Here is an 11,716-nt window from a genome sequence, read left to right as displayed (position 1 = left end):
GATCTAAAGATTAGACGACTATATTCCCGCATGTTTATGAGTTACACCAAAAGCCCATACAATCTCCAAGTTAATGAAACGCCGTGTTTTGGACGCGAACAAGTGTGGCCTCCGCAGATCTCAACTTAGTGATATGAAATTCCATGTGGATGGTCTAGGCGTGAAAACATCTTTTTTATAATAATAGATTTTGGCTTCCCATTTAATACACAACCAATTTCATACCAAAATAATATATAAACTTTTATAAATCGCAAGTTTTACACCTCCATGACGTCAACTGTCGCTAGTTTATAGTAGAAAAAGTTTCCAAAAATACCTCATCTAATTTTCGTTTGCTATAAAAATATATATAAACAATTTTGGTTCCCCGTTTTATACCCACTCTATTTTTCGATACCCAATTAATACCTAAACTTTTGAAAATCAAAGTTTTACATCAAAAAAAAAAAAAAATAGAAAGAGATGAAAATAAAATTGCATTACACTGCATACATAAAACAATGTAAATTGAAAACAAACAAAATGAGCTGACAAATAAAGTGAGCATTGAATTTCCATCCAAATACAAATTCCACGATTTATATTACAAATCTAAACTAAAACTCTTAACGAAAAAATACTTTTTTTAGAAAGAACATGACTTACCAAAATCAAAACAGCTATCTCCAAAGGTTCTCCCACTTCTCTCTAAAGTAAAGTTCTTCAGAAGCTTCAAATCTATTCCGTTTGATTCTAATTTAGATACCTTGTCCATCGCTCACTTCAACCGCTCCATAGGAGATGCAGACTTCGCTATTGATTTATCTATCTATGGTGTTATGTGAATCTTCTCTGATTGGAAAATGATCTAGTAAAGGGTCTTCCTTCGTTTCGACTTCAGCCTCCTCATATTTAATTCCGGTGAAGCAAGGCCTCTCTGTCTTAAGTATCAACGGGTAAGGTGGAAAGCAATCTATGAGAGTACAAGACTTAAGCAAAGTTTGATGAAGCGCAGCCATGGACAAAGCAACGCCGGTGGTATGTAATTGCATCGGTGGTGGTAAAGTAGTTTCGGAGTTTCCTCTTTCTTGCGGTGGCACGTGCACGCACGTCTCAATCAACTCAACAGTATAATATCAAAGGATGGTGTCTTGGGTGTGTGCATGTGAGACGCATGTCTTCTTAGGTGGTATGCAAATTAGTAAATTGAGTCAATATATTGGATTTAGTTTACTTTTGGGCTTTTCATTAAATCAAGTTGTAATGGAGGGAATATGGGTTTTTCTATGCTTGTACTATGTCCTATTGAATTTCCTTCGATGAAAATAATGTTGACAAAAAAAAATTCCCTCCAAACGTTTTTTTTTACGCATTTACTAAACCAAGTTAGTTAGTAAACACAAACTGAAAATTTATAGGTTTGTTTTTCTGAATCAAAATAAAAAAAAATCTTTAAAACATCACTAAAATGACGAAATATCAAGTGAATCTACTCGTAAAGTTTCGGGCCTACTTTGCCTAAAATCTCCTAAAGACAATAAATTATGAGATACTCCTTTTACGGGTCATTGTTTTCTTCTCTTATATAGTTTTAAAAAAAAAACTTAAGAGATAACAACATCACCTAGTTAACGAGATATCAAACACATCATATACTTTTGAATCGTCTTGCTTATCAAGCACATCATTTACTCATTTTGTACATTATATTTTTCCACTTAAACTGTAGTTCATGTGTTTAACAATATCAATTAAGTTATATCAATTTTTTAAAAAAATGTTGATGTCATTAATTTTACGGTTTAAAATTGTAGAAGAATTTTCTAAAAATACATGGAGTAATTTCTATTTGTTATAATAATAGATAAACTACTTTGGCTTCCTGTTTAAGAACAACATATTTTTGATACCCGATAAACTTTAAAAATCGAAAGTCTTACACTACCAAACAAACGACGTTTCAAGGAATTTGTTAAAGCGATTGACATCGTCAGTTTGGCAGTGTATTACTTCGATATCGGAAAATAGGTTGTGTATTAAACAGAACAAAAATAGTTTATGTATTATTACAAGAAATGGAAATTTAGTTCAGATATTTTTAGGGAATTTTACCTTTCAAAATCACCAGATCTCGTTAAACATTCTCAATCTTGTGATCAGTAACGGTTTTCTCAACTTAAATTTATTTATTAGATAAGAAAAATATTCATAAATACATACAAAATAATAAAACAACAAATTATGTAAATAAAATGATGAGAAAAACGACCAATGTAATTCTTGCCATCTTTAAATCTTTGTCACATTATGAACACTAATTCTATGTGTTGTATTACATCGTCTTTGTTGCAATTTAGATTTTATATATATTCTTCAGGTTTAGAATCCAGGGGCATTTTCTTCATTTTACGGTTGATCTTAATTCGTAATATAACTTTTTGGCCAAACACACTTAGCAGTGAATGACACTTGTAAAAAACTTTAAATGTGATGATGACAAAAACATATATTTTCATCTTGACCAATACAAGATTCCTAACTAGTCTCTTTTGTCTTTTTTCTATGATGACAAAAACATATATTTTCATCTTGACCAACACAAGATTCCTAACTAGTCTCTTTTGTCTTTTTTTTCCTATCTTTTCGGAAATGAACAGAAACCGTAAATATAAATACCTAGCTCGTGCAAGTATCATGCAACAAAAGCATTTTCGAAAGCCATAAACTATTTGAGGTGTAATCTCCTCTTCCTAGCTCTGGTATATTCTTTTCATTTTCGATTGCCGCCTCTGACGAACTGAAAGAGATGGCAGAATCTGATCCTAAGCATCTCAAAATGTAATCAATTGATCTCCTATATATAGCTTAGCTTAGATTGTATAAGTATTTGTTTTTGTGACATTTGTATATACCCATGTGATCATATATATCATTTCAGAACCTTGTCGAACCGGGAATCAGCTGCACGTTCAAAGGCGAAGAAGGCGCTGCACGAGTCCGAGTTGGAAGACAAAGTCGAGACACTTGAGACTCAGATTGATATATTGACTGCCGAGCTCAAGCTTGAGAAGGTGATCACCATCTTACTTGTCACGGTTTGTTCCTGTGAGATAGATTTTGTTAATTAATAGCTTGTATATTATATTCTGGTTGTATGCAGAGAGGAAGAATGACGGCGGATGACGAGTGCGTGCAATTTAGGATTCGTCTTCATGCAGGGGAGGCGCATGCACGACTTCGTGAAGGTACTCTCATCTATATTTTGTGAGGATGTCAGATATAGTTTATAGGGTTTTGACGAGACTTTTCATCCATGGTTACTTGCATGATCTGATACCCAGTGGTGGAAACAACTTTAAGCTTTATTAATACTTTTGTTACCATTTAAAATATATATATCTTACTCTCGAATTAAAAAGCGAGCGGTTGACCATTTATTAAGTGCTACATCTTTCTTAATTACTCATAAATCTTCATTACTAAAGAAAGGTGTAAACATATATGTATTGTAAAAAGATAAGATTTTTGAATATGATGTATAAACGTGGAATCTGTGGTTGCAGACTTGATCCAACAATTGAATGGAGAAGTTCGTCGGCTAATAGAAGAGGCGAGTGTGCAGAGAGAAGAGATGAGTAGGCTAAGAGAAGAGGTGAGCGAATACCGGAGGAGGGAAAGTGAGAGAATGAACGCAAACATGTTGGATCAACTCAACATCAACCAGCAGTTTCAAGAGAAGCCGCAGCAGACAAATTATAATTTCGAATGAAGAATTGCATCATGATGATCATGGATCCAAGGAATTGGCAGCTTTGGTATCCAGGATTGATTGAAGTAGTATTAATATATATATATATAGTTTAAAAATAAAAGTTGTTTGAGTTTATATATTATATGTGCAAGAGAGTCATGCTAAGATATAAAAAAGAATCAATCCGAACTTCGGAAGGATTTGAAAAGAAATTCAGACAAATGTGATCTCTGTGTAATGTCTTTTCTCATCCAGTTGAATAAAAAAAAGGAGTCTGTTTTATAATGGGAATGTGCACTGTTTTTTTTTTGTCGTCTGCATTGTATAACTATAAAAAAAACTATAATTTGACAAATGACCATATAAAACTCATGGCTACAGTATTGTGTGTATATTATGTAAGCTTACAATTCATAAACCATTCATTTTTATCTCTTTCTTCTTTCTTTGTTTTTCCCCCATCTATTTCATTTGAACTATACTTTTTGTATTTTTTTTTTGGCAGCAAACGGCTATTCTATTACTCAAACTTGAGGTGGTCTGGCTAGACAGATCGGAAAAGAACAACCAATACTTTTTGTATTAATACAATCAAATCAAGAGATTTTATATTTCTACATATACTATAGTTTAAAAAAATTCAAACCGATCGACATATGTTTTTAAAAAAAAATCAATAAAATAAAATTTTAACACAAAAGTTAAGTACTATTCTATATCAATATTCTAGAATAACATATATTTATATTTTTTTTTTTATAAAATGATGATAAATTATGTACTTTTAAAGTGAAACTATGGTATATCAACGTCATACATGATATAAATGTTTTTCGAAAAGATATATATTTTCAAAAAGATATAATATGTTTTTAACGTTAGATATAAAATGTTTTAAATGAATTTTTATTTCATTCTAGACTATATGATCACTAAACATAGAATAGTATATTAAACTCTCTCTCTCTCTCTCTCTCTCTCTCTCTCTCTCTCTCTCTCTCTCACTACAAGAAAACAGCGGTATTCTGACGGACGTTCCGATGGAAAATGAATTCCTCGGAATATACCGAGGAATTTCCGAGGCAATTCCGAGGAAACACAAAATTTGGCTTCCTCGGAATTTCCTCGGAATATACCGACGGAATTCCAAGGAAAATTCATCTCGTCGGAATATTCCGACGGAATACCGAGGAAACTAGTATTCCTCGGAAAAAACCGATGAATTCTGAGGAAATATTATAGACGTTAGAGAGCCGTTGGGGGATTTTAAAAATTCCGAGGAAATTCCGACGAACTAGCCGTTTGCATCGGACTTCCGTCGGAATTTTCTCGGTCCGTCGGCAGGATTTCAACTATAAATACAAGCACCCCTCTTCCTCTTCATTCACTCCATATCTTCATCCTCCCTCTCACTTTCTTTACACACGAATTTGATTCATAAAAAACATGTCTTCTTCAAATTATTTTCATTCTTGGATCGATCGACCTTATTTGGATCCGAACACGAGATTGCTTACGGAAGAATACCAACAAGGTATAACCGAATTCATGGGGTTAGTTCACCGACAACCGGAAGCAAAAACAGGTATGTTAAGATGTCCTTGCTCTAATTGTAAAAATAAAAAAGTTATTAAACAATGGGATGTTTGGACTCATCTATATTTGAGTGGGTTTACACGAAGTTACAAAATTTGGTATCATCATGGAGAATCTGATTATGAACATAGTAGTACTAGCGAACCTCAGCCAGCGGTTAGATTAGAAGATCCAATTAGAACGGATGTAGATTACGGTGTAGGTACTGAGCAGATGGTAAATGATCATTTTAGAGGGGAAGATTTACCCAATGCCGAAGCTAGGAGATTTTATGATATGTTGGATGCTGGAAAGCAACCATTGTACGAAGGTTGCAGAGATGGTCATTCAGCTTTATCATCTGCTACAAGATTGATGGGCATTAAGACGGATTATAATTTGGCTGAAGACTGTGTGGATGCGATTGCTGATTATGTAAAAGGTATTCTACCCGAAGATAATGTAGCTCCTGGCTCATACTACGAGGTTCAGAAACTCGTAGCTGGTCTTGGTTTATCGTATCAGGTAATAGATGTATGCAGAGACAACTGCATGATTTATTGGAGGGCGGATGAACAGCGGGTTTCATGCAAATTTTGTGGGAAGCCTCGTTATAAAGATACGAGTGGAAGAGTTCCAGTACCATATAAAAGATGTGGTATTTGCCTTTGACGGAAAGGTTGCAGAGGCTGTATCTGTCTGAACGCACAGCGCAACCAATGAGATGGCATGCGGAGCACTCAACAGATGGTGAGATCAGACATCCTTCAGATGCAAAAGCGTGGAAGCATTTCCAATCAAAGTATCCCGACTTTGCGTATGAGAGAAGAAATGTCTACCTTGGATTATGTACTGATGGTTTCAGCCCGTTTGGCAAGAGTGGAAGACAGTATTCTCTATGGCCAGTCATTCTTACACCATACAACCTACCCCCAAACTTGTGCTTGCGACGAGAGTTTTTGTTTCTCTCGATTCTCGTTCCCGGACCAGAGCATCCTAAGAGATCACTTGATGTGTTTCTTCAGCCACTAATATATGAGTTGCAACAACTATGGGCTCAAGGTGCTGAAACATACGATGTTTCGTATAAAGAAAACTTTCAAATGCGGGCAGTACTAATGTGGACAATAAGTGATTTTCCAGCATATGGTATGTTATCTGGATGGACAACGCATGGAAGGCTATCATGTCCATATTGTCAAGATAACACTGATGCTTTCCAACTAAAACACGGAAGGAAAACGTGTTGGTTTGACTGTCACAGGAGATTTCTACCACCAGATCATCCATATCGTAGAAGTAGGAATTTGTTTACGAAGAACAAGAGGGTTTTTGACAGTCCACCTCCGGAAATTCGTGGGAAAGATTTGAAGACACAACTTAGAGATTTTGGTGCAGAAAGGACGCCAGACGTCGGTGGACATGAGCATTTTCCGGTAGATGGTGTTGGAAACCTACATAACTGGCACAAAAAAAGTATTTTTTGGGATCTGCCATACTGGGAGGATCATCTACTAAGGCATAATTTAGATGTCATGCATATTGAGAAGAACTTTTTTGACAATCTCATGAACACGATCCTTAATGTTCAAGGTAAAACAAAGGATAATTTGAAGTCAAGACTGGATTTAGTCGATATATGTGCTCGTTCAGAACTTCATGTTGATGAGAGTGGTAGGGCTCCTTTTCCCATATACCGACTTGATGCAGCGGGAAAGGATGCGTTCTTTGATTGGATTTCAAACGATGTGGAATTTCCAGACGGTTACGCATCTAATTTGCGTAACTGTATCGACAGAAAGGAAGGAAAGTTTACTGGCTTGAAAAGCCACGATTGCCATGTAATGATGCAGCGCCTCCTTCCGTTTGCCTTCAAGGAACTATTACCACGAAATGTTCATGAAGCAATTGCAGGGATAAGTGGTTTCTTCCGCGATTTATGCACGAGATCAGTGACTCTTGAAGGTATTGAAAATTTGAAGACTAACATAGCTGTGATTCAGTGCAACCTTGAGAAGATATTTCCTCCCTCATTTTTTAATGTTATGGAGCATCTTGTTATTCACCTGGTAAGAGAATTGGAACTTGGTGGTCCTGTGCAGTATAGATGGATGTATCTGTATGAGCGGTATATGTTCCATTTGAAGAAGATGGTGAAAAATTTAAGTAGGGTGGAAGGTTCTATAGTCGCACAGATGATCAATGAAGAAACTTCAAACTTTGCCGAGTACTACTTTCCAGCAGAAGTTCAGACCAAAAACAGAAGACCTGCTCGGCATGATGATAGAGGCGAACGGGCAACATATCATTGGAAGGTTCCAGACATTTTCACAGACGTTGGACGACTTAGCGGAAAACCAAAGGACCGTCGACTTACTGATCAGGAGCGCAGTCATTTGCAAACATATTTACTCACCAACTGCGAAGATGTTCTTCAATATGAAAGGATTTTCATGGCAGAAAAGCGGTTCGAATATAGATACGCCACAGAGGACGAACTAGAAGAAATGAAGCAGAGAGAATTTGGTGGATGGATGTTTACTTATGTGAGTGATGGTTTGGCCAGAGGTGAAACATTTGACGATTGGATACGCGAGATGGTCGTTGGACCAAACTTTGTTGTGAAGTCATATCCGAGATTTTGTACTCGAGGATATGCATTCACAACTCAGAAGAGGAGACGTTCGAGTACGACTTACGATGCTGGTGTTTGTTCTGCATCAGGAGATGATGTTACTACGGACACATAAATGAGATTTTGGAAATCAAGTATTTGGGTATGGTTGGATTGCGCTGTACTGTTTTCTATTGTGATTGGCACGACAACACTCCAGATCGAGGTGTGAGAACAGATGCATTTGGTGTTACATCAGTAAATTCAAGACGGAAGCTGCAATATTATGATCCTTTCATTCTTGCTTCTCATGCCGATCAGGTTTGTTATATCAAGTACCCCCGGGTAAGGAACAGAGATGATCCATGGGTTACTGTTACAAGACTGAACCCGAGAGGCCGAGTTCAGGGAAGTTCTGAGCTGGAAGACCCACTACAACCAAGCACATCCGGCAACTTAAGTGCAGCAGAAGATTTAGGTGGAGTTGGCCTTGTAGTCGATTTAACCGACTTCGGAGAGGAAGCCGCCGTTCACGTAGAGGATGAACCAGTGATTGGAGAGTTTCACCAAGATCCAGATTCAGATTCATCTGGTGATGACGACTCGGAAACAGACTAGCGTCGACCTTTTATTTTTTTTTTAAAAAAATATAAATACCGAGGAAATTCCGAGGGCAGAAAGGTTTTTCTCGGAATTTCCTCGGAATAGATCTTGTCGATTTAGGGATTTGATTATACATTCCTTTTCCTCGGAATTTCCTCGGAATTTTCCGAGGAAATTCCGACGAAGATAGAGTTTTCCTTGGAATTCCCTCGGAAAATTCCGAGGAAATTCCGAGGAACTTGGGGTTTTAAACCGAAAACAACGTTTTACGGATTGAATAACACGTATATAACCTTCATTAAGTGTCTTAACCAGATTATGAAGTCAAACTTTGGTGTTTTACCCAATAACAAACACTTTTACGATTGCATGAACGAAAACCACACAACATAAGAGAAACACTTATACACTTTAACAAACGGTAAAGGAAATACTTACAATTATTTTTGAAATTTTGTTATTTCATGGTTTATGATCATCTATACAAAGAATCCTCAATGGTATGCATTATAATTGTATAAGAAATGAAATACGGCGAAAATAATCGATGTTTTGAAACCCCAAACCCTGGTTCCTCAGAATTTCCTCGGTAATTATCGAGGGTATTCCGAGGAAACCTGGTTCCTCGGAATATTTTCATTTAACCGGGTAAACCAAGCCGCCAAATATTTCGCGAAAATTGAATTAATGATTTCCGAGGAAATTTCCGACGGATATAGTAAATATTTCCGAGGAAATTCCGACGGATAATTTCCGTCGGACCCTCATTTTATTAGGTCGAGCCCGACCTTCTTCCCCATTTCTCTCCGCCGCACTCTCTCTTTCCCCTGCGATTTCGTCGACTCCTCTCTTCTCCCTTGCGATTTCCGGCGCTTTCTCTCTTCTCCCTCGCGATTTCCACCCTAATCCTCATGTATGAACCCTATCCCACTCTTTTAGGTTAGATTTGTATGGTTTTTAAATAGATTTGATGATTTTGGAATGAGATTTATCGATTTTGTTAGGGTGAATGGTAGATTTGTGTAAAATCGAGTTTGATTATGTATTTCACTTGATTTGAATTTTATTTTTTAGTTTTTATTAATTTTGTGGTTATAAAAATCGAATTTGTAATTATATATATATATATATTGAAAACGTTTTTTGTATATAAAATCTATTTTTTGCATTTTAAATTCATTTATATATTTATTAAACATTTTTAAAATCTATAAAACTTTTTTTAAGATTAAAAATCATATATATAATATTAAAAATCATTTTTTTGTGGTTATAAAACGTTTTATGTATTTTATATATAAAATATAAATTTCTATATTTATTAAACATTTTTAATATTATGAAAACTATTTTTTGTAATTATTTAACATTTTAAATATTTTTAAAACTATTTTTCGTAATTATTAACTGTTTTTGGGATTTATTTAAACTATTTTTTAAAATTTTAAACTATTTTTTATTTATTAAAACTTTTTTTATTAATTATTAAACTATTTATATTTTTGTGATTAAAAACTATTTTTTAACTATTTTTATTTAAACTGTTTTTTTTAATTAAAATTATTAGAACTAATTTTTAAATATGTTTTTTTTTAATTTACAGGTCTAATGATGATCAGATCCGGCCTCGCCAGCGTCGTAGCCGGGGTGGTATGGGGAGCCAGTCTCGGGGTTCGTCCAGCCATGTTGAGGATTCCGTTTCGCCCCACAGCTCCTACCATACATCTCCCTCTCCATTACTCGCTCCTGCTGCTCCCGCTCCCGCTGCTACACCCGCTCCTGCTCCTCCGGGTCCTCCGGGAGTGATGAGTGTTGCGGAGTTGGTTCGACAGCCCGGTCGTGACCATCTTCCCTATCTCACTGAGTATCCACATGGACATGGTCAAACATGGTAATTTAACTTTTATTTTTTTTAACTATTTTTTATTTAAACTGTTTTTTTATTAATAATTTGTTTTTTTTATTAGGTTCAACCGATCCGGGAACGGGATCAGCGCATGGATCAACCGTATGATGTACTCGGCCCTCGACAAGGGACATCCGACTTTCACTCACTTCCCTCTCGAGAAGCAGCATCTGTGGTTTCGTCAGTTTGCGGTAAGTATTCAAATTTTTAACTTATATTTTTTATTTATTAAAACTATTTTTTGTAATTATTAAACTATATTCTATATTTATTAGACATTTTAAATATTATTAAAAATATTTGTAATTATTAAACTATTTTCTATATTTATTAGACATTTTAAATATTATTAAAACTATTTTTTTAATTATTAAACTATTTTTTAATTATTAAACTATTTTTTATTTATTAAAACTTATTTTTGTAATTATTAAACTATTTTCTATATTTATTAAACTATTTTTTTTATTAAAACTTTTTTGTAATTATTAAACTATTTATATTTTTGTGCTTAAAACTATTTTTAAACTATTTCAGCAAGAATTCAACTGGAATTCCGATGATACGCTCTCTATCTATCACCATTTTGTCCATAAAGTTATGGACAACTATGGGAAGCAGATGTACGAGTGGAAGAAGAAGTGGGAAGTAAATAAGGTAGTTTTTAATTTATTAACAATTTTTAATTTATTAAACTATTTTTTAAATTATTAAACGTTTTTTTTTAAATTAAAAGGTCCCAAAGTCGATGAACGACACGGTCTGGAAGGAGTTGTGTGCGCATTGGGATAAAGAAGAGACGAAAGAAACGTCTTCCACCAACTCCAACAACCGCAGGAGCGACCGTAAAGGAAAGGGCATCTACAAGCATAACTTGGGTGCTCAATCTATTGCCACTCTGGCGGATCGCATGGTAAGTTCAACCGCTTTTTCTTCAATTATTTAAGTTTCAGAATTTTATTTTTTGTGCATTTTTTCAAATTTCTAATGTTTGTTTAATTTATTTTTTTTCAAGGCGGAAGAAAATGAGGGCGGCCCGGTTGATGATCTCGCCCAGGTGTATGACGAAGTGTCTCAGCTTCAAACCGATGATGACGATTCGACGGCCTCGACCAACTTGTCCCGGGTTCGAATCAACGAAATCGTTGAATCGGTAAGTTTTTTTTTTTTAAAGTTCAATTTAATTATTTCTTGATTTTTATTTTATCATCAATTTATATTATCTAAATTTGGTTATTTATATTTCAGTCGGTTCCAAAGAAAAAGGGACGTTTGGTCGGTTTGG

The 11,716-nt window shown here is 35.1% G+C and overlaps 1 protein-coding gene across 1 annotated transcript; it reads left to right on the top strand.

Moving 5' to 3' along the window:
- The first annotated feature begins 2,788 nt into the window (after positions 1-2,788).
- LOC117133352 (transcription factor VIP1-like) lies at positions 2,789-3,751 on the top strand. Its single transcript, XM_033289360.1, has 4 exons — positions 2,789-2,820; positions 2,921-3,077; positions 3,143-3,227; positions 3,546-3,751. Exons 1-4 carry the CDS (start codon positions 2,789-2,791, stop codon positions 3,749-3,751), a joined length of 480 nt encoding a protein of 159 aa, XP_033145251.1.
- Positions 3,752-11,716: the final 7,965 nt, after the last annotated feature.

Source organism: Brassica rapa, chromosome A04 (genome assembly GCF_000309985.2).
Source record: "Brassica rapa cultivar Chiifu-401-42 chromosome A04, CAAS_Brap_v3.01, whole genome shotgun sequence".
NCBI classification, from domain to species: Eukaryota; Viridiplantae; Streptophyta; class Magnoliopsida; order Brassicales; family Brassicaceae; genus Brassica; species Brassica rapa.
The sequence above is the reverse complement of the archived record's forward strand: the minus strand, read 5'-3'. Positions and strand labels throughout refer to the sequence as shown.